The sequence below is a fragment of the Diabrotica undecimpunctata genome, chromosome 4, assembly GCF_040954645.1.
Source record: "Diabrotica undecimpunctata isolate CICGRU chromosome 4, icDiaUnde3, whole genome shotgun sequence".
Lineage (NCBI taxonomy): Eukaryota > Metazoa > Arthropoda > Insecta > Coleoptera > Chrysomelidae > Diabrotica > Diabrotica undecimpunctata.
Genome location: NC_092806.1, coordinates 98,657,915 through 98,682,471, shown reverse-complemented (window position 1 = coordinate 98,682,471; position 24,557 = coordinate 98,657,915). Strand labels below are relative to the sequence as shown.

At 30.3% G+C, this 24,557-nt stretch overlaps 1 protein-coding gene across 2 annotated transcripts in view; it reads left to right on the top strand.

Annotated features, from left to right (window-relative positions):
• LOC140438325 (uncharacterized) overlaps nt 1-22,106 on the top strand; it is a 230,877-nt gene extending 208,771 nt beyond the window's left edge. Inside the window, exon 3 of one of the 2 annotated variants that reach the window (XM_072528007.1) lies at nt 21,144-22,106. In XM_072528007.1, coding sequence (XP_072384108.1) covers nt 21,144-21,279 — 136 coding nt within the window. In that variant the 3' untranslated portion in view covers nt 21,280-22,106. Of the gene's footprint in view, nt 1-21,116 lie in introns of both variants that reach the window. The other variant, XM_072528006.1, reaches the window with a different exon arrangement.
• The last annotated feature ends 2,451 nt before the right edge of the window (nt 22,107-24,557 follow it).

The following is a 24,557-nucleotide window of genomic DNA, read 5'->3' as shown; positions in this document are numbered from 1 at the left end:
ATTTTATTTAATTTTTTATTTAATTTTAATTATTTTTAAATAATTTCATTTAATTATTTTTAATTTTATTAACTTTAATTTAATTTTGTTTAATTTTATTTAATTTTATTTTATTTTGGTAAAACGTTGACGTTTAATACGTACTTATAGTAAGTTTGTATGTGTATCTTACCCATTGACGTATAGTAAATATATATTATACGATAAGGTCCATTTGCTCAACTCGGGCATATTTTGACACATTCATAGCTGGAAACCTACAACACAAAAGTTCCTAGCTCACAGTATTAACAGCTTAAATAAACTTTTATTACAGATTTCTTTCATTAAAAAAAGAAAAATTAGTATAAATAGTGGAAGTGTATACTAAACTCATAAAATTTTGGGTAGTATAATATATATTTAAAAAATATATTTTAGTTGTTATAATTTAACATGACTATTTATTATATGGTGCATATAAATTAATATTGATTGTCGGTAATTCGTAAAGTTCTATTTTATTTACTATTTAGTTTGTTTACTATTAATATTGGCTATGAGTACGTGTGCTTGGTTGTATACTAATTTCCTGCCAATTTTAGTCTGTCAAAAAGTAACTAACTTCGCAAAAAAATAATTATTATATTCACTAGACAGTTCGGACTGGGAATAGCAAACCGACTATATTGATCTTACCTTACAATTACAGTTTTGTAATTTTGCAATTTAAAAAAAAATAATTACTTTAAAGTAGTAAATTTTCCGATTAAGAATATTTGAATCATCAATTTATAGAAGGAATGAGCAATGAATCAACCGTATCGTTTTAAGAACCAAATATGATGAAATGTCAGATGTTGCTAGTTCAGATTTCTTTCCTAGGTGGCGTAGTTACGTTATTGGACAAACGGTGCGACCTGTCATCTTCGCATTTTATAAATGCCGTACAAATATGTTTGGTCAAAATTCTCACACCCTACGACTAATACCTCCCTACCATCCCACGCCCCGTGAGTGATAAGTGTATCTTAATTGTGTACTCACCTATACCTATAAAAATTTACAGCATAGTTTCTAAAGTTGTTATCACGCATTTAAGTATTGATTTATATGTGATTTATGCTAGATCAAATGACCAATTTAAAATTTCCCTTGAGCTTGTAGTCTAAATCTCATTCACTTTTTCAGAAATAGCAGATACGCATTTCAGTCTAATATTTCTTCATTTAAGGTGTAATTAATAGAACCTGATAATTTATATTGTTTCATTGTTTAAAATTGTAGCCTTTATTTACTATTTGTTCCATAATTTATTTCCCGCGAATAAACTATGTTAATTGTAATATTTAATAGGGTATCATTCTAAATTAATTTATTGTACCATTACTGAGATTGATATGCTATAAAATAATTAAATTTTTAGTTTTTGATAAACACAGTTCCTCAAAATAAAAGATTAAACACATCTGCTTATAAAATCATGAATTTGTATACAACAGAATTTTTTACGAAAAAAGTTTTTTATTGAAACATATTTGTGCATGAATTGTTTATGGTCGCATACCAAAACTCTGTTTTTACAAAATCCTTTTAAGAAATATGGTGAATTATGAGACATTTATAGTCAATTTTATTTGGTTTCCTTTAAATTACGTTTAAAAGTTTTATATTTCGTTTTTAGGATGATAAATGGAATCAAAAATTGTGTGTTTGCTATAATTCAAAATTATTTTAACGACCTACAGAGGGTACTAAAATCTGAAACTTTTAAAGCATACATATATTAAGAAATAGTAATTATTATATTTATTTTTAAACACGTAATTGTAAGAAGATACTCCTAATCTATCTAGTTCAGACAGTAGCGATTCGTTTTATTGTGTTGAGTAATGCATTTGTGATTATCTTCTTAGTTAATGGTAATATTATGTGTTTTTTTTCTTTCTGGATAGCGTGATAATTATTTGCGATACTCCTAAAAAATCTCCAGGATTTATTTAAATACATTTTTTTTGTATATTCTTATGCGTTTTCATTAGCTGTTGGAGGATCGAGAAACGTCGGTCAGAAAAAGTCGGTTTTAAAATTAAATCAAAACCTTATCTACATTAGAAATTGTTGAGCACCAGGTCAATTCTGATTTTGTGGGATGTAAAATTTTTGATCAATTTGTCATCAAATCTATATTTTTACTAAGGTTCTGAAACTTTTTTTTTTCGCATGGCTTACGTTAAATTAAGTTTTTTATGGGATTAAGCCACAATTATTGGTTGTGATTGTAATGAAATTCATAGTTTTAATTAACTAATATTTGATGTTTCGATTACCACTCCGGAAATCTTTCTCAAAAAACTTTTTTTGTACAAATTTTGTAAAAATGTGTATAACCAAAGATTTTGTTATTGGTTATGTCGACAAAACCAATAACAAAATCTTTGGGTATACATATTTTTATATCGTCATAAGCAACAGCAAAATCTTTGGTAATACACAATTTTTTTTAAGAACAATTTCCAGAGTGGAAATCGAAACATCAAATATTACTTGATTAAAAATGTGATTTTCATCACAATTGCAAGCAATAATTGTGGCTTAACCCCATAAAAAACACAATTTAATTTATTTTCACTATCTACTTTATGGCTATCTCAAAACTTTATAATGCATTGTGTAGAAACGGTATCAACACGATACTATCTGCTAAATCACTATATTCTACACGTCTGTACAAGTTGTCAGATATGCAGATGGCATCGAAATCATAGCTGCGTTCACATAGTCTCAGACCAAAGCATTACGGTCGTTAAAGAGTATACACTTAAAATGGGACTGAATATATATGTCTAAAAGACCAGATAAACACTACTTTCTAAAATCAAGGCACCACGCACCACCTTAAATGCACCATAAATTATAAGCTATTTTTGTTCTGTTTCGTTAACAAGATTCCGAAGATTTTTTTTATTACATTATAGATCTATTTCTAAAGAATAACCATACAAACATTTGCTGAGAAATGGAGTAAAACAAAGAAAGCACTGCTCCATTGACATTTAAAAAAACTTAACCCTAAGAAAACATAACCTATATAATCTTTAACAAGTTTTCTTTCTTAAAATACTTAATAACAGGTATTTACTCTTCCATTTCTAATTACTTCTTGGTTCTTACGACGCTTATATTTAGGTTGACCAATTTCATCCCAAACTTCTTCCACCATACCTTCTATGCTTTCAAGAGAGACGTAGTGGTTATCGACTTCTAAGCTGACAATTAATAATATCCAACAAATTCTCTATGGGATTTAGATCAGGGCTGCAGGGTTGTCAGTTCAAGGTTTTTAAACCAATCTTGTCAAAATAATCATGGAAAACACGAGCAACATGTGGTCGTGCATTATTATTGTTTAAAAAATAAATTTTCTATCTAAAGAGCAAAGAGAACTACATGATAAGACAAAATGTCTGTAATATACCTTTTACTTGCTAAGGAATTTCTTCGAGAAGCAACAATGTTCATAGGCGATATGCCTTCCCAAACCATTACAGATCTTCCATTGAATAAAACTATACGTCGTATGTTCTCTTGGCTGTCGAATAACTCTTATAAATACACACACATATGCATATATCCCAGCCACGAGGGACATTATGTGTTACATTGGAATAGTGGGACCCACTATCTGACCCCCAAACTATGCCACGACCCCTTCGCCACGACCCCTTCCCATTGCAGAACAGAACAAATGGGGAGGCTTAGGTGTTGAACGTTACTTTGGATGGCCTGGATAAAGGAACAGCCTCTGTTTTAATACATGTGGTTAGGCCACCTTATTTTTAGGGGTAGGTAAAAACAAATTTTCTCCCTACGATTTTCTAAATTTATGGTAATTACATGGCTTTGCAACTTAGGTGCACAAAAAGTATATGTTCAGGACACAGAGTCACCAACCTAGGTTAAGATTTCTCTACCCAAAATGTGTCTGTTTGGTATTTTTTCAACGAATTGGCAAAATAAATAAAATAAATTTTGTTCTCCTCGTCGACTTAGCAACAGAAAGAGCTGTTCATCGAGCCCACGGTTGTCGCACGTGACCTTAATGCTTAGGTTTTGCGATTATGGATTATTTGACCTACCTTAAGGCTTGTGTCTGAATAGCTGTTTACCCGAGAGTCAGTTTGCCTTAAGGGCCTTTTGCTCGAGGGGCAATTTATGTGTAAACGAAAATATTTTTGTGTAAACGAAACCCAGCATTTACTAGTTGTGTCATTGCATGTTGAATGGCTGCTGTAACAGAAGGTTGTTAGTAAAAGGTTTAAATATAATAATAGGAGGGAAAAAGTAGTCATGGGTGGGGTGTGAATTTCCAGGTGTATACAGCCACAACACACTCCGTGTATATTTTTTTCGCTTTTTTATTTTTTATGATTTAACTGGTTAGTAAAAATAAAATGATTAAATAAAAGAAATAAAATTTAATATAGAGTAACGTTATCATTTTTTTGGTGATCGTAATGCTCGTGTTTTAAGTATTTTGAGGCTTTCTTTTACTGCATACGTTGAACTATCGCATGGCTATCTCATTTTTTTATTGTTTCTTCTTTATTATATCTATATTCAGCTACCTGTTGCCTGGGCCGTCTATGTACCGTCCATACGTTTTTGTCGTAGTCTATCAACTCTCGTAATATTCTGCTCGGATGGTTCCTGCGATCATTAAAGTTTTCAAACGCTCTTTTCTCCACCATTCACAGTATTTTTTTTTTCTGGGTCCCTACTGCTAGCTGCTATCTATATCTCGTTAACATATAAACTTAATAACGATCTGGGTTCTATTGGCGTATTCGCCGTAAATATTGTGTACAAATATGGCGACTACACCGCTTCTTGCGGTACTTAAGCTTCCATGGTTCTGATTTTGGACGAAGTTGTCCTATCCGAACTCTGAACCTCCTGTTGGCAGGGTACGATACAAAAAAATATATCATAGTCTTACTATACCCATACTCGTTCATTTTATATAGCAAGCCTTGGTGCCAAATTCTGTCAAAGTCTTTGCTGATGTTGAGGAAGGCGGTCGCTGTATACATCTTTTCATTGAACCCTTTCGTCATAAAATATATTCAAAGTTCGCACGAGTGTTCGGTTCTAAACCCCAACTGTGTTTCAGGTATGATTTTTGTTTTTGCCTAGCTAGTTTTACTCGCTCGGGAATTTTGCTTATCTTATTGCTAGTAATAAGCCTCCAGACCTGTAATTTTCTGAAAATGTGGTATTTTCTCTTAGTTTTCCTAATAATATAAATTTCAATAGTATGGTCAAGATAATAGTCACTATGAGTATGAAGTTACTTAGTACTATATTATTGCTTAATTAAACCTCTAAAGTTTAAAAGCAGCTGTGGTAAGAACTTATTACGAGCATCACTAGAAAAATTACAATCGGTTAGAGTACGAAAACCGTCAGTATGGATGATACTTAAAGGTTAAAAAAACATTGAGTACAAATCAAATAAGATGGTATAACATTTACCTATAATAAAAACAAGTCTGCTTTTTTCTGGTATCTTAATCATATTGCACAGTTAATATTTAAAAAAATTAAATTAGTTTTTAATATTTTAACATTGATACACCAGATTACAACTTTTCCATAAATAATACATTTTCCAAAAACTTGTTTACTATTTATTCTGCTTATAAATTTCTATTTACCGAAGTTACTCAAATGGCCAATTTAAAGCCCACAAATGAGTTTTCCAACACGAGCTTGCCACCAAGATTGAATTTCGTCGAATAATACTATCCAATCAACAAAGTTCTAAGCAGCCGGTGATTACCATCGAGAGTTCTATCTAAATATTGCTGCTTATTTTCCGAAAAGTCGATTCAGACTTTTAAATTTTAGTTTATTCTAGGGAAATAAATGTCGATTCTTTATTGGTCCAATGAGTCCGAATTTAACCAAATAGTTTAAATAAGGTGTATTTCTTCTATGTGAGTATTAGGATATTAAATAAGTTATAATATTAATTAGAAGGTAGGATAATATTGTCGTTTCTAACTTATAAATATTTATATATAAATATTAATAAAATAAAATAAATGAAATAAAATCTTAACTGTCTTTTCCTTGTTATTTCGATATACTCTGTACGAGTACTAGAAACCAATTCGCTAAGAATTTTGCTTAGTTGAAAAGATATGTTGTGGAATGCAAGTTTTAGATTCCCCATGTCTCTCTTAACACCTTTATCAACGTCTGTTTTTGCCTTGCAATTCTTAGAAGGCACAGATTAAAGCGGAATTCTTGAATTTGGTTTCGAAAATTAGTCTACGATTTTATTATCAGATGTCGCTACATTGCGTCTATACGAAGCCATGTTATAGTTGCTTCCTAAGACATAGAAGAATTATTTCACGTTCAGAGCGCTTGCGAAAGCCGTTCTGATGATGCCTATTGGGCTGAAATACGTATAAACGGATGCGCAAGCTCCCTATACGTGAAATAAAATCTTAACTGTCTTTTCCTTGTTATAAATATTTATTTACCCCACAAAATCAACAAAAACTAAGGTGCAGCTATTATAATAATTATTTTTGGAAAAATACTAGGGGTATATGGAGGTTAAAAGAAGGTGTGCAACACGGAAAATGCTCCTATGTGGAATATAAGAGGAAGAAAGAAAAAAATATATGAGGGAATTGAAACAAACAATATAAAACCTGAAACTTCGACAGAACACTGCAATAATAATCTGTGCAATGACACCGATATACAGTGTGTAACCGTTTCAAAAGTTTAAAAAAAATTTAGTATTATAATTCCTAGTAAATATTCAAATCAATGTTGCTCACGCCATCTATACGATGAGTGCATTTAAATTACCTCAAGGACCCTACTGTAGTTCTTAATATCTCCGACCGTTCGGAGCGTTCCTAAACTCAGCGAAATTCATCTCCCTCCTACTTTCTCTCTTTGTACGTTCAATAAACATGACGATAATTTTGTTTGAGTAGTCTCTTGACGAGATCCTTACCGGGAGCCCTAATAGTTACTAGAACTATGTTTATTGGCCCCAGGTTATCTAAATAACTATGGATTTATGGTAGAGAATATTAGGTAGATTGAGAATATCCCGTCTGCTTAGCCGCAAAATCCTATATATTTTTATGGTAGATATTGTGTTCCTGCAATTATAGACCCAACGTTTATATTCTTTCTACACACGACACCAGCATTTGGATAATTCAGGGAGTACCAATTTTATTTTTTTTTTTTTATTGAAGAGTGAAGATTATGTATGAGCTAAATAACAGTGAAGTGATTTATTATTGATCTTTTAATTAATATATATCCACATTCTACCTAATAAACAAATGTATTTTTAAGTGAAAAAATTTCGAAATTTGGGATAAAGTATAATTTTATTTACATATATTTCTCATTCATAATAGAATGCCATAATAAAAAATGTTTTTTTTTTTGACAATACGATTTTATTTTATTTTCGTATAAGCACTTTTTATGTGTAATTGACTACTGTAAACAAAAATTGTTTATTTTTTTCAGGGATGACGTAAAGTTTTAACCTAAAAATTTTTAATAACTTTTGTACCTGTAATCTTACAAAGTAATAAAGGTTAACTTTGTTTTAAATTTTTCAGTTTATTTCTTCGAGCTTGCTTCCTTGCGAGGATAAACTATTAAGGATGGCGCCCATTGCATTTTTATTTTAAAGACAATACAAAAAGCTTTTATATGATTTTTGAAAGAACCGCACTCAAACTCTCCGACACGAGCAAAAAGGCCTAGATTGCTTGTATACCTAAGTAAATAGTTTGCTCAGGTTAAAAGTTCGTCTATGTAACTTGAAACCATATGGGAAAAATTTTTATTAATAATTTTACGAAAAAAAGTTATTCTTCATAAAATAGTCTGCATGGTCTAAAACTTAAGATGCGACCATCATATATCAATCTAATGTTATCCATATTATACGAGGTATGTCAAAAAATATGAATTCCCGCTCAAGAAAAAAGTAGCTTTATATTTCATAATATGGAAAATTATTATTATGAAAAGTTGTTTCCAATTAAAATCCTATAAATAAAATATTTAAAGGAAAATCTCATTCTTATCTAATCTTCTCTAATTTTGCTTAGAATTTTGCTAGGTTTTCACAGAAAATAACATGAGGATCTTTATCTCTTTGTATGATAAGTTACATCTTCTGACCAGGGACTCTATCTAAATATTGACGCTATTTTTTTACATGTTTTGAATGGCTCTTAAAATATGTTCTAATTCCAAATATGGTTAATTGATTTAAACAATGGTATAAATCGCAAAGTCCTGCAGTAAATATTTCTCGGGTATGAACCTCACAGGTTTCTCGCCTAGGCGGCACTTACCATAATCAAATTCTTCTTTTTTCGTTTTATTATTGGTTAACCAATTTTTGTGCAAGCGAGAATGAGTTGATACTTGAATAAAAAACAAACTAAATTTCTGAATATTGGTTGATTGACAAAATCGGAATAATATCAAACCTTGTGTGTTTAAAAAATATATAACATGCAACAATCTACACATACGCTATTGCCGTTCCAAAATGCATACAAAACCGTGATAATTGCAATTAGAATCAAAATTTAGTTTCAATTTGTCAAGAAATAATTGAGAATATTGATGGAATATTTCATCAAATGTACACAGCAATCACCATTGTTTAATCTGAAAGATAACAAATGTTGCAGTGAAACAGTAAAGATTTATGGGAACCACATCTGAAAGCGAATCACACCGGGAAAAATATAAAACAAATTAAACCAAATCCGTGCGTTTCTAGAAATTGAATTGAAATGCTAATTTTAAATCAATAAATGACATTTTTTAATGACGCCGAAAAAGCAATTACCGTATTCAATGTGACTGTATTTTGTGTTTGATACTTTTTTAACAGAAAAGAGTTGGTAAATCTTTATGTATATTTAATAAAATACGAAGTATAAACTAAATAAAACATCGAATTGCTTTTTATAAATGTAAGAAAATTAATTGAGATTGGCGCAGTAATTAGGATATTCTTATTAGTAAAATGAACTTAAAAAATGTACCAGATACTTATGAGATTTATTAAATTATCTTTAGTATAACGTTCTCTGAAAGAATAAAGAAAGGTCAAGGAGTTTTAAAAGATAAAATAGCCTATCGTGAAGTATAGATCTTAGTCAAGAGAGGGTTACAGAGACAATTTACAACCTAAACAATAGGACACTAAAAATATTTGGTGTTTTAAAAAGCAGTAAAATGGTAATATGTAGTTCTAAACGACAGTAAACTTTACATCCTCTGTTAGGCAGATAATTAGATAATTATGGATCAATGCTACGATGATCCATACTCTATGACACGATACCCATAAAAAACATAATCTACGAGGTTTGTAAATAAATATGGAATAAACAAATATCTAAAAATAACAGTAGGACGGTTATAAAATAAACAACAAATTAAACAATTTAAAAAATACGATTTTCTGGTAATGAAAATTGCAAACAAATAGTCTAATTGTGATAAATCGGTAGATCTTGATGCATACGTAATTGTTACCCTTCTTGGAATTCACCTGTCTTGCACAACTTTGTTTAGATAATTTTGAACATCGACGCTAAACATTATTTAGAACATATTTAATTAGAACAAGCTAGCAGGATGGGTAAAATTAATTAAACCAGAAAATAAGAAAAATGGAATGCAATGGAATGAATGCTACTTGCTAAACTTCCAAAACCAAAAATACACTTTAAAATATTAAGAACTTAGGTATTGAATCAATGCATTCTTATCTGCTCTCATAAACGGTACTTGCCCATGCACACGTGCGCGATGTCTACATTAATAAAAAAGAAAGAAAATTAATAAAACTTAAATGGTCATGCAAATTCAAATGCCTGGATATGATTAAGAGACAACAATAATACATGGATATGGAGCAAAACTAAAAATCCGTCTATCAGTCTAAATAAACTGTAATTATCTGCTTAATAGATGAGTAAACGTAACACTAAACGAAATAATGAAAATTTGTATATCGTTATCAATAATTCTATTATAGGAGCATGTAGAGTTTGAAAATAATGTACACGGATTACTAGTTTAAATCATCATTTTCCATTCATTTATTATTCATGGGTGGTAAGAAAGACGAAATAAGATGCGAATAACTGTCAAAATATTGTTTAAACATAATGGAGCGACTTTAAGAAGAAGAACGTCTTATATCTCTTTGGTAGGACAGAAACAGACTTTTCATTCAGACAGCTGCAGTTATATATATATATATATATATATATATATATATATATATATATATATATATATATATTTATATATATATATATATATGTATATATATATATGTATATATATTTATATATATATATGTATATATATATATATATATATATATATATATGTATATATATATATATATATATATATATATATATATATATATATGTATATATACATACATACAATATTGTTCCAAAACTATTTTAATTTTGCATTTTACCTTTGTAATTAATGCACAGATTATGGATAAATCATATGGATATTTTATTCATTTTACCAGATTATTTTGCCAGCAGTACAAAATGTAATAAAACATTTTTAAGTATTTTTAAGTTCACACAAAGATCATATTTTCGTACAAATTTGAAGCAAAGTAGGTGTCAACGTTGTAAAGGTGTTTAAAATTCAAGCATTTTCTGTTCAAAACTTCAAAACTGAAAAGGGAAATATATAAAATAATTAAATATTTTTATGTCGTACATTTTATAAAACCCTAAATCTTCATTTTTAAGTTTGTTCCTATTCCTTCCGATGATGTTGGAAATACCTTTAAGAAAATCTTTTTTCGACATTAAAGCCTTGTTATATTATATTATATCTTGTATTATTTTAATTTTGTTTATCAATTATATTTTGTTTATTTATATCTTGTTTTCCATACATTATACTCTAGAACGTAATCTCTATTTAGCTATGTACAGTTTATCTTCGTCAGAATATCCTGTTTTGTATATCTTTAAATATGAGCTAACCTAAGTTGCGGTAAATTTTATTTCTTATTTTGTATTATCATTTATCCATATTGGAAATTTTTTCTGATATGCTCCAGTCGTCAGAGACGAAAATGCCACTTAACATAAAAAAATCATACAAACAACCTGAATTTTGTTGATAATGTCAATTTTGGGGCTCTAAAAAAAAGGAAAAAAGTTCACCACTTTTACTCCCCGGCTTCTCCCCAAAACGCCCCTCACTATGAAAGGGGAATCAAAAAAGAGATAAATTTACCAAAAATGTGTACGTCGTAAAAAAAAGTGTTAAATAAAAAATGTAGCTGAGGTGAAAACCGGTGATTTTCACTGTCAGGTACGCGCGCGAAATCAATTTCAAATAAAACTTCAACTCGATTGCAAACATTCTATAATTTTTATCAGAGTGTCCAGAGTGATCAGTAACTTTTGCATTTTGTCGCAAAGGAAGTAAATTTCTATAAAGGTGTTAAATAAATAAACTTTTAGCGATTTTTACTATTTTTTACGATTCTCATGAGATCAATAATATTTAAGTATTACTTCCGTTGACCGGTCACTAAAATTTTTATTACATATTAGATGCCAGTCTTTAAAACATTTAGCCTGAAATTTCGGTTTTACGTTTTGGCAACAAATGTTAGCCTTTTGAAATATGCATAAAAACGCTAAATTTTAACTTTCACCTTATAAACAATCTAAAAAACATTTAAAATTGCTTATTTTTGATTAAACAGGTTCTTTTTTACAACAATATTAAGTGTATTGCAAATTTCACCTGATATTGTTTTTGTGATAGCGTTTCCCTTGACGTGTGATCGTTTGTGATGTAAATGTTTAAAATCAGCGTTTTTTGGGCGTATTTAACCCTTAACTGGTCCGGTACTGTAGCAGTAGCGTAAAATTGGTCCGGCATAGTCTCCTAAACTACCGTTTCCAAGAATGCAAAACAACACACAAAAATAATGTTTTTATTAAAATAAATGTTACTAACATATCCCAAGATATTTATATAAAAATAACGTATTCGATTTGGGCGTAATTTGGGTTAAGAAGAAAATATCACAATAAACTCAAATCCTTAAAAATATTTGTGAAAAAGTACATAGTTTTGTACAGTAAATAAAAAAAAATACAAACAAAACACATAAAAAAAGAAGTGTGTTGCTGGGATCATTGCATTTTTATATGCAATTTTTATATAGTGGTTTTGTACATCCCAAACAAACAGACTTTTTACAACGCAAACAGAGGTATTTTGTCATCCTGCGCTTTCTACTCGGACATAAACTCCAAATCTTAATTTTTTTCTAAAATAAGAACATACGTCTGATTGCCCTCTTCTACTTCTTGAACTCCAAGTATCTGGAGTTTCGCACTGATACCAAATCCATCTGAGTTTTTTCAGCTGTAGATGTAAGCATTACGCAAATACCCATTACGTTCATCCGTAAAACAATGTATTTTGAGTCCGTATTTAGCCGGTTTATAAACAAGGGACGTCAAAAAACTGATACAACAAGAAATTTTGGATATCCAACAAGAAACGAAATACGAAATGGCAAAGAAAAAGGATATGAACTCTCAAGAAAAAATAATGAAACATACGTACATAAATAAACATAACAAAAAAATTAAAAAACACGAGCAAGTAAAAATAAGTACGTGGAACATCAGAACAATGCTTGAACCAGCAAAAATTCAAGCGATTGTCTCAGAGCTGGAAAGATACAGAATTGATGTCGCAGTAATTCAAGAAATTAGATGAGCAGGTCAAGGAGAAATAAATAAAAAAAATTACACATTACACTACTCTAGGCATGAAAAACAAGGTCAATATGGAGTTGCATTTATAACTACGGGAAAAATACAAAATAATATTATGCAATTTAAACCAATAAATGAGCGCATGGCTTACCTGAGAATTAACTAAAAACCATTTAATATATCCATCATAAACGTATATGCACCAACTGAAAGTTCTGTAGCAGAGGAAAAAGATAACATTTATGAGAAACTGGAACAATAAATTCAGTCTTTATCCAAAGAAGACACAATTCTGGTAATGGGAGATTTTAATGCCCACATAGACAAGGAAGACTACATTAACCAAGTTGCAGGTAAATAAACATTACATGAAAAAACAAATGATAATAGTCAAAGAATATGCAATTTAGCAACTAGCATCAATATGATTGTCAGTAGTACAAAATTTGCACACCTTGTATACCACAAAGTAACATGGATCTCACCAGACCAAAAAACATGGTCCCAAATAGACGATATACTGATCACAAAGAGAAAGCAAACATTCATAACAGACGTGCAAACATACAGAGGTGCACATTCAGACACAGATCATTTCATGGTTACCGCAACGTTAAGACAAAAAGTCAAAAGAACGCAAAAAAAAACAAGACAACAAAGAACAAATGGTACATAGAAAAACTGAATGCTACAGATAGAAGAATTAAATATGCCGAAGATATAAGCAAAAAACTGAAGGAATACTGTAATCATACAGAAGATGTTGAAACAAAATGAAGAAATATAAAAAAATGTATAAATGAAACAGCTTCTGAACATGTAGGGATAGAGAGAAAGAACAAAAAAGAAGAATGGTATAATCAAGACTGTCATAACATGTTCAAAAAGAAGATATAAATAAGACAAAAGTGGATCAGAACAAATAGACAAGAATATAAAGAAGAATACAACAAATTAAGGACAGAATGTAAGAAACAAATAAGGAAAATTAAACGAACCTGGTTAAATGATAAGATAAATGAAATAGAAAAAGAAAACACAAACAGAAACACAAAAGCATTTTATAAGAAAATTAGAGAGCAGAACAAAACCTTTAAAGGAAAGATAAAAGGCATAAAGGATAGAAATGGAAAAGTATCAGAAAATGACAAAGAGTTTAAAAAAATCTGGACTGATTATTTTAAAGAATTATTAACAGTACAAGAGGACCAAGACTTAAATGAAAACGTGGAAGAAGAGATCACGATGATAGAAACTGAGCTAGAAAAACCAACGAAAGATAAAGTTGAGGAAATTATAAACAGTAGTTGCAACGGTAAAGCACCAGGTGTAGACGGTATAAACATGGAACTTATAAAATATGGTGGACATGAACTCAGAGAAAAAATATACCAATTAATAAAAGTCAAATGGGCGAAGAAAAGATGCCAGAAGAATGGTACAAAGGACAAATTATCACAGTCCATAAAAAAGGAGACCAACAAATGTGTAATAATTATAGAGGACTGACATTATTAAACACAGCGTATAAAATCATGTCAACCTTAATACAATGAAGATTGACCGAAGCGACTACAAATATCATGGAACAGTATCAATGCGGATTTATTAGGGAAAAGTCAACAACAGATGCCGCACATACGGTAGAGCAAATTATGGAAAAAGCTTATGGATATAAAATAGAAATTGAACTGCTTTTTATAGACTTCCAACAAGGATTTGATTTAATAAACAGAGCGAAATTACTTACAGCTATGAGAGAAATGAGAATACACAACAAATTAAGACGATTAATAAAAATGACAATGAGCAAAAATGTAGTAACTGTAAAAACACAAAAAGGAGACACATAAGAGTTTGTTATAAATAAAGGTGTACCTCAAGAAGATTCATTATCTGCAACTCTGTTTAATCTTGCCCTGGAATATACAGTCAGAAAAGTCAACAAATGTACACTTAGAACGAGAGAAGGACAAATAATAGCATATGCCGACGATATTGTGTTAATAACAAAGAACAGAAAAACAATGGAAAGTATGCTAAAAGAATTGGTAGCAGAAGGGAAAGTAATGGGCTTAGTAATACATCAAGAAAAAACAAAAATAATGAGATTTGACAAAAAATATGAAAACAAAAAGATTAGACTGGGAGAATATATATTTAAAAAAGTAGAAAAGTTTAAGTATTTGGGAATATTAATAACAAACAATGGAGAAAGGGAAACATAAATTAAAGAACGGATAATTACAGCAAATAAGACATACCATGCAAATAAAAAACTTCTAAAAAATTAATTACTGAGCAAGAAATCGAAAATGAAGATATATAAAACAATAGATCGACCGACTATGATGTATGCTACCGAAACCCTTAGCATGACAAAAGAACAAGAGGAAGACCTTAGAATACTAGAAAGGAAAATACTAAGAGCAATATTAGGACCAATGAAAATTAATAAAAACCAATATAGACAAAGAACGAATCATAAACTACTAATCAAAATTAAAGGGAATATAGTTTGTAAACTAAAACAGCAAAGGGCAAAATGGCTAGGACATATATAGAGATCAGGATCATCTACGAAAGTATTTTTAATATTGGAATGGACACCAGCTGGTAAAAGAAGACGTGGAAGACCAAGATCTACATGGCTACAAGAAGTAACAAATGATCTCAACAGGGCGGGCGTACGGCAATGGAGAGAAAAAACAGAGATAGGAAACAGTGGAGAAAAATAACAGGAAAAATTAAATAAAGAAAATGAGGACTAATCTACCTCATAACATAGATCTAGAGAGGTAACCCCGTGTGGGGTGTTTAGCCACAATATAATATATTTAGCCGGTTTGTTAGGCATGTACATTTTAAACCGGCATCTACCTCGAAAACTTACAAGCATTTCATCAATTGTGGCAGATTGACCAAGTCCATATACACTGTTTAATTTTTTATGAAATTATTGAATATAAATGAAAAAGCTGCAGTTGGATCATCGTTTTTCCGTTCCTCCCTGTCTTCAGGATTGTCGAATCGGATAGCAAATAAAAAAACAAAACATCCTTTTTTTGCTTATGACTGCTTTGAAGATTTCTCTTCCAGTTCCATCTGTTACAAATAAACGATCTATATTTTCGTGACTGTAATTGAAAATGGCAGTATAAACAAGAATTCCCAAAAATGCTCTTAACTCAATAACATCCATTTCTCTAAGATAATGGATAGAACTAGCAGAATATTTCTCACGCATTGCTCGTAATTTTATGTTTGTATTCTGCTCAATATGTTCTAGAATGTTATCACTGAACAACATATCCCAAACAGAAAAGGGTATTGCGGCCTCGCTCAGCATTTTTGCCTTTGTTTTTAGAATGGGTATTTTTATTATAATATTATGTTTACGTATTTTAGATAAACGGAAAACTTCTGACGTACACCACTTGTGTCGATATTTACCATAAACATACTTTTTGTTTCCATTACTAACTGCTAATTCATCACAATCTGCAGGCTCATATGATCCCAAAAATTCCGAACATGTTTCGTGTTCAGATTTAATGACATGGTCCATGATCGTCTACATCACTGTCCCTATTACATTTCTCATTGTACCACTTTAAAAGAATTTTCTGGTAATTACTTCTAAAAATACACAACACAAAAAAAGTAACACAAACAGTCCGGCGTCGTCTGAGCAACTACTCTTGACATAACTGTTGCGACAACTTTTTAGGAACTGTCAATTTAGTTGATAAATTTTATCGATCTCATATGAAAACTGCTCTTTTCACCGTTAAACACCATTTCGAATTTGGTCGATAGTACAGTTTTGTTAAAATATATCGAATTTTTACCGTCGAGTTGAATACAAATTTTATTTAAAATAATTGATTTCGCGCGTGTACCTGACATTGAAAATCACCGGTCGTTCAAGCATTGTTTCTGAGAGAACGATTCATTATACAAAAAAAGTACTATTTTACAAAATTTACTATTTTGTAAAAGTACATTTTTTTTTAAATTATCTCAGCTATATTGTTTAATTAAAATATTTTTTCTACGGCGTAGATTCTTGGTAAATCTTGGTTTTTTCGTTTTATCGCCTCTGAGAGGAGTGGTTTTAAGGGGAAGTCTTGTGGTAATTTTTTTTGCTTCTTTTTCAGGGTCTCAAAATTGGCATTCACAGCAGAATTCAGCTTGTTCGTATGACTTTTATATGTCAAAACTCTGTCGGTTGGACTAATGGATGCAGTTAATAATTAAAAAAATATTCAATTTTTGGGATTAAAGCGGATAAATGACTTTTCCATTTATTTCTGATTAGATTTTCTGTATACAGATACATCTATAAAAAGTTCTGATAATTGTTTTAAATTTCCGATCACGTCTTATGTGATAAATACTAGTGGCCCCGAGATTAATTGGAAAAAAAGTCAGGTCGGATAAGTTGAGTCAAAGTAATGTTAGTACTATAAATTACCTTTTTTAATACAGGATACCATTTTTAGGTTCTAGGCTTCCAAAGTTAAAATAGCATGTACATTAGGTTTTTGTTTTTAATTTGAGTAGTATTTATTTCATTCTCATACAATTTTCAGTACGGTTACAACAATTATTGTTTTTGTTTATTTTTGTCCCCGTATAAAAATATCCAAAATATTATTTGATACTTTAAACGACTGAAAAATATTTTATTGGAGTTCGATAAAAATTCATTTAGCAGATATTTTCCATTTTAAGAATATAATTTATTATTACAGGGAGATTTTAAAGATGTGCCCATTAAAGTAATTATAAACCTACCAAACTAGATAAAAGTAAATTTATTTAAATACATGCTCAGTATGAGGTTCTTCCAGTTCCAAGCAATTCCATAGTCAACAGAGATTGTTTTTTTTTTGCAGCTGAGAGAGCAATTTTGAAATATTTTAATTACAAATAACATGAACTATTTTTCTGTTTATTAAATTTTATCTTTTTGCAATTTCCAAGATCTACTGCAAAAAAAATGCTTATGATTGGCATCTTGTAGCCACACTGACCAAGAAAATGGTCTAACCTACCTGTCCAATTCATATTCTCTAGTGTTGGGGAAAAAGGGCATAAGTCGAAATCTGTTGCTTTTCAGAAGGATTTATTAAAGGTTTCATTCTTGTCATATAAATCCATTTTTAAATTAAACTAACATTTATACTAATATTATAATACAATATATTAACCAAACCTATAGACAATAATAAAGTAGATTATATCTTTTCAAATTGATGATTTTTGATTGACTTAAGTCTTCTGGATCTGACTCTGATTGCGATTGCTGACTTAAGTCTATATGAACTAACATCCTAGCCATTAAGTATAGTAATATTGACAAGAATGTTATTATGGTAAAATAATGATAAGTACAATAATATTCGAATAACATCTAGAAACACAGGTAAATACAGAAACGTAAAATAATGGATGGCGTTTTATTCGCTGAAAAAAACAATACAAGTAAAATACATTACTGAAAATACTTATTACGTATGTACCTCTTCTAAGTTTGAATTTTCGGCGTCTGGCTCTAGGTCTTCCAAATCTGGGTCAACGTCAGCTGTTGCATTTGAATTTACAAGTTGCTTATTAAAGCTTTTCTACACATCTGGAATAAGGGTAGTATTTTCAAGAGATCATCTTTCTTGGCCTTGTAGATCGCAAGTGATTTAAATTCAGAATGGAGAACTCTTCTGTTCCTTGAAGTGATTTTTTACAATAAATCAGTGCCTGCGCCTTTGTGTATCTGAGCCATTTGCAGTCGTGCCATAGAAATTTTCGTTTTTCACTATCTTGTTTTCTTTTTACAAAGACACTTTTCAACAAGGCTGAAAAGTCATAAAAATCATCTTGTGACATTTCAAGCACTTGAAAAGCACTTCATAATTCTTTTACATCTGTCTGCTTTCTGACATATTTACGTTCGCAAAAACACAAGTAAATACAAATTTTTATCACTGAAAAGCAAGACGTGTTTGTTATTGTAACGGGTCATAAGGAATTAAGTCAGCCTATCCTTGGCAATTGTAAATATACGGTTGTAAGGTTGCCGCGGTAAAAAAGACTTTAGTCAACATAAGTCCGTTTGTCCAAACAGAACCGGTTTTACACGACTTGCGTCTATTAGGTCAATAGATATTAAAGCTTTTAGAAATACAATTGACTTATGTCCTTTGGATCCCAACTAAATTGATTAAATTTCATGTCGCCAGTGTACTTAAGTCAATATAGTAAAAATTTGACTTATGCCCTTTTTCCCCGACACTAGAGTAGTAGAAAACCTTGTGTTTAAACAGTTTAAACAATTCCTTTATTATTGATGCACTATCGTGCATCAATCATAAATTTCTTAAAATTTCTATTACAACTTCGTTCGACTGGTAATTAATCTAGCATACTCAAGTTGTGCAGGATAATCGCCCACTGTTATACTATGTAGCTTTGTATGTAACATGGATACAACAAATGTTGTTAAGAATTTGACAAACAATTGTTTTTAAGGCGTTATTTACTTTTAAGGTTTTAGTGATAGGTGCAGTTTTTAATAAAACTTCACAATTTTCTTTTGGCAAAACTTCCTAAATGTGAATTTCATTTTTTAAAATATATGGAAAATACATGTTTGCTTACTCATACCTATTTGTCGTAGCCTGACATCATTACTCCTATTATTTCTAAATAACACATTGGTCTCTCTGTTAATACTTCATACAGAAAACTTTCAGCATTCGTCCTTCTGGCTTCTGAACCGTTAGAACCGTTTAGTAATTAATTATTAACAAATACTACAATTATTATATGGGACATGTTGAAAAACTGTTCTTTAGAAACTTAGTACAAATTACAAATAAGTTAAAAAAAAATCTTTGTTTTTCCTTGTTTTACTTATCTTTTCTTAAGTTTTCAGTCAAAATTCTTATTATTAAATTAGCTGTGAACTTCTCGCGTATATCTGTCGTGGTATATACGATAATATGTATAGGATAACCCTCTCTAACTCCCACTTAATTTTTGAAGTATATTACACGTAGCATTTTTCTATAGTTCGTTTTCTTAATGTACTCTCCTCCGGAAAGGATTTATTAAAATGTTTTTTTTTTTTAAAAAAGAACTTAAAACTAGAGTGAATCACTTTATACAGAGGAATGTTGGATGTAATCAACATCTGTCATAAATCAAATTTAAACGTCTCTTCGTCCTTTTTTTATAATGCTTTAACATTCCCACAGAGATAATTGGACTTAGATAAATTTAATTTTTCCAAATTACGTTTATGAAGTGGGGTTCCGCAATGCTGGTCAGTAAAGTATTTTTTACTATTTAAAATCTGAGAATTTAAAAAAATAACAATAACTACAATTTTAATACCAATTTAGTTAGGGAATTTAGTTAGGGATGAGAAAGAGAAAGAAAAACTAAAACTTATGGAATTTCTGCAGGTTTTACAAAATGCTTTACCTCCTGCTAGAGAAAGTTCCGAATATGGTCCGATCTATGCATTTAACTTAGGAGTCATATTTTTAAACAAATATCTCAAACTTTTTAAAATGTGTGTTTTATGCTTTTCGTCATAGGCCACCAAACTAAACTTCGATACAGTAACCGACTGTCAAAAAATAATAATAATGATAGATAAAAAAGAGAAAAAGAAGGTTAGGGATTTCCAAATAATTATGCCTTAACTCTCGATCAGGTACATTTTCCTAGATATCTAGTACATATACACCACCCATTCAGGTTTTATTATTGACCCAGAATTTTATTGTCGAAAGCTTTATAAGTAGTAGTAGTATGAAATATATTATACTACCCATGATACAACCACTACAATAGGCAAAAAAGGCATTTTTACCATAATCCGAGCTTTAGTTAAAAACGTACTGAAAATGTGATTTAAATGAAATGTTCAAAGAGTTCTGAAATAAGATATTAAAAACGTATGTAAACTTCTAACTTAAAATTTCTAGAACCCGAAAATTGCAGTATTAAAAAAGTTTATATGCACTACTAACATTGGCTCTTACGTTCTCGAGTGTTTTCCGATTACTATCGCTATACCCTCTATATATATTCTGTTATTAATATATATCCTCTACACTAGTTATTGTTTTCCATTTATTTGAATATTACAGTTGTTAAAATTATTATATTTAAAGATAATAAAAATGCTTGAATTAATAAATTACATTCAATGAGTGGTTGTAAAGTGTTTTCAAATTTTCATTCCAGACGTTCCTCCTTAATTTACCTTTTCAGACGAGCATGTATCAGAAGAGGAGGGAATTGCGACCACCGGCCCAACGATTGTTGCTACAACAGTTCTTGTAGATGCAACTTATGGGGTTCCAACTGCAGATGCCAACGAATGGGCCTGTTCCAGAAATGGGGGTAATTTAATATAGATACACATATATAGAGAATGATGACAGGAATATTAAATCCTGTAAAAATTTTTTTGTAATCTACTGAGGTAAATTTTAGTTGTAACAAGTCCTGTTATCATTCTTTGAAGGATACTGAACACCGGATCAAAAGTTTCAAGTTTAAATTTTACCTTTTGTGTTTCTACAACAGAACTGATTTTCTATAAATTAATGTGATTGTTTGAAACTTTTGATCCAGACCACTGCGAGAAATTGGATACTGAATTTATTTACATCATTTAACATCATTAAGTCCCATACTAGCAACGACATGTTACTTTTAACAGACTCTGTACACCAATACTTAGAAAATTATTTGTTTGAAGCTGTCATGAAATCATTCCATACAGAAGTGGTTGAATTTTTGAGGATATAGGAAAACTGACAAACCATTTAAATTAAAAAAGTTGTTTATACTTTTCTTATAAAAAACATTTATTTTATTCTGGTTAATGGATTTCCGAAATAAGTAAAAAATGTCAATTGTACGCCTCTCTACAGTTTTAATTTGGTCTTGGTTGCTATTGGATTGTCATTTCTTCTATATCCAAAGTTAGCTGCATTGCCACTATAGGTTTTTCCAGCCACATCTATAGTGGATGTGCATGTTTAACTGTAATTTTAAGGTTATAGAATATATATTATTGTAATTATGTATTTATGTATAGATGTGATAAAATGGAAATGAACCTATATATCAATAAATGACGTTATAAAATATATGATATTTCTATATGTGTGAAAAGGGTACAATATTCACAGTTCTGTCAATATTAAATATATTGATTGGCCTAAACCTGTGTTTTCTTAATTACCTGCTTTTTAAATCATATTTCAGAATTTCCAGTTTGGATGTAAACATGTAGAAATTATAGAACGACATTGAATTTTTGCAAATATTTCACGTTAACCACACATTAGAATTTTCACTGAAATGAATCGGATTTGAAATCTAAAAATTTGCACTTCTACATAACTATAGCTGAACTACGCATTTAAAATATTTACATCTCTCTATTGTCCAGGATATGACGGTAAAAATTGTAAAAAAAGCAATCGCTAGAATAATGATTCTAAGATAAAAATGTTTTTTAGAGTTTAGAGTTTTCGAAATATTATTGGAATTATTCGTCACTAAAAGTTCACAAATAAGGGCGGAGTCCCATATATCCGATTTCCGACGACACGATGATCCGAAAGTATTCTCATTGGTCAGAATCGAATCAAAATGTTTTCTATACTATGAAATATAATATACTATATTTTATTTATAAAATATATATATACTATATTTTCTATGAAATTTTTAACTACGCTTCCGACATCGGATAAAGATAAAATTATTTTAACTTTTTCCGATAAAACGGATGTTTTGTAACCTAATTTTATTCCAATAGTTTAACATCTGTACATTCAATTTATTGAAACATGAATTTTAATCGAATAAGCTACGTTCGTAAAGTTAATAAAACGCTATGTCTGCTTCTTTTAATTCGCAAAAAAAACAAAACGTACAGTTTGACAAAGAAAATATTGGATTAGTTAAATATTTAAGTAAAAAAAGTCACAAGGAGCTTTTAATAATCTATTGCACTCTTGCAGGAGTGCAATAGCTAAATTGCTTTTATGAAGCTAAATGATGTTGACAAATATTGCAATTACCTTAGAATACCTAATTGCACATTTCATAAGTTATTTAGTCTACATAGTTTCTTCTACGTTATCCATAATAAACTGAATAATTGAAAGCAGGAGAAGGAATTATTTCCCATGCGGAAATAATTCATTCTGCTGTTTTACTACGCAAAAGTGGTAAAACAGGAATTACCAGCCAAACATCCAAACAATATACAAAACAGTTTATACGGATTTTCGTATGCGACAATCGCAACCATGTGACTAGCTTCCAAATAGCAATTACGAAAACATACGATTTTCGTATGTCGGATGTCGGAAATCGGATACATGGAACTCCGCCTTTACACGTCAAAAAAAAAAACAGGGTTTTAAACGGTTTTTCGCGGATATCTCAAAACGTTTCGATTTTATCGAGAAACTGTTTGGTTACAAAATGAAGCTGATAACACAAACAAATGTTTTATTATTACCGTAAACTTAATAATTACAAAGATATGACTGTTCGATAGTAGACTTATATTTAGAGGGTTCAAAATAGAAGTGAACCAAGTCCACTCTATCTACATTTGACCTACAGAGGTTTAAGATTTATAACAAAATTACCCGTTAACATTTTTTAATGTATATATTTAATTTAATAAGGTCAAGGAGTAACTTAGATATTTACATTGCTTTTATTCGCCAAATTTGATGAAATAGCCCTAAAAATGCAAAAAACTGGACTTGGTTCAAATGTATTCTAAAGAAATTTAGGAAAATAATGAACCAACTCCAAGTTTTGTTAATACACTTTATTTTTACATCTACTTAGAAATCAGTACCCATGATGAATAGGGGGTATGTAAGATAGCAAAGACAATATGTTCTCCTTTTTTTGAAATTCATTTGTTGTCTTCTGGTTGGGTAAAGCTGATTCTGCTGTACGTACAGTCAACAAGGTTTGCAATTCCAAGGGTCTTCCAGGCCGTGTTTTACTTTTTTTTTAAGATGTCCAAGGTTCAGAAACTCGGAATTTCACTAAAAGATTTATTTATTTTTATTTGAAAAGGTGCCTTTTTTTAAACGTCAACCACCGCTCCTTAATTCCTGTTTGTGATTGAATATTTGAGGGATTTTGTATTTAAAAACTCTTCTTGTTGTAGTTTTAAAACTTTAAACTGAGGCTTTTTTACTTTTGCAGTTTTAGTGATATTGTACCAGTCATCAGGCACATTGATGGTTCTAAGTTTCTTGGTTGCTCTCTCTATTAATTCGAATTCAGTATCATTAAGAAGGATTAAGTGTTCTGGTATTATACATAAATTTTAAATCAATTGTTTGCACATCCAATAGAACATCCAATAGAGAGTCTTGAACAAGTTTCAGTGGAGTATGGCTAGTTTTTATATTGTTATGTTCCTGGCATGTTCATACCAATGTTTCTTAAGGGATGAAACTAGACATTCAGAACCCCTTCCACCATTAGTCTCACCCCAGACGTGCATATAGGCAGTGATGTTATTAAAACAGTGAATGCCAAAGTTGTAGATATAAGGATTTGCCTTATAGTAGGCTATTGAAGTTGTGAGTTTGGGAAAAGGCAATGCCTTTTGGAGGTCAAATATGCAAA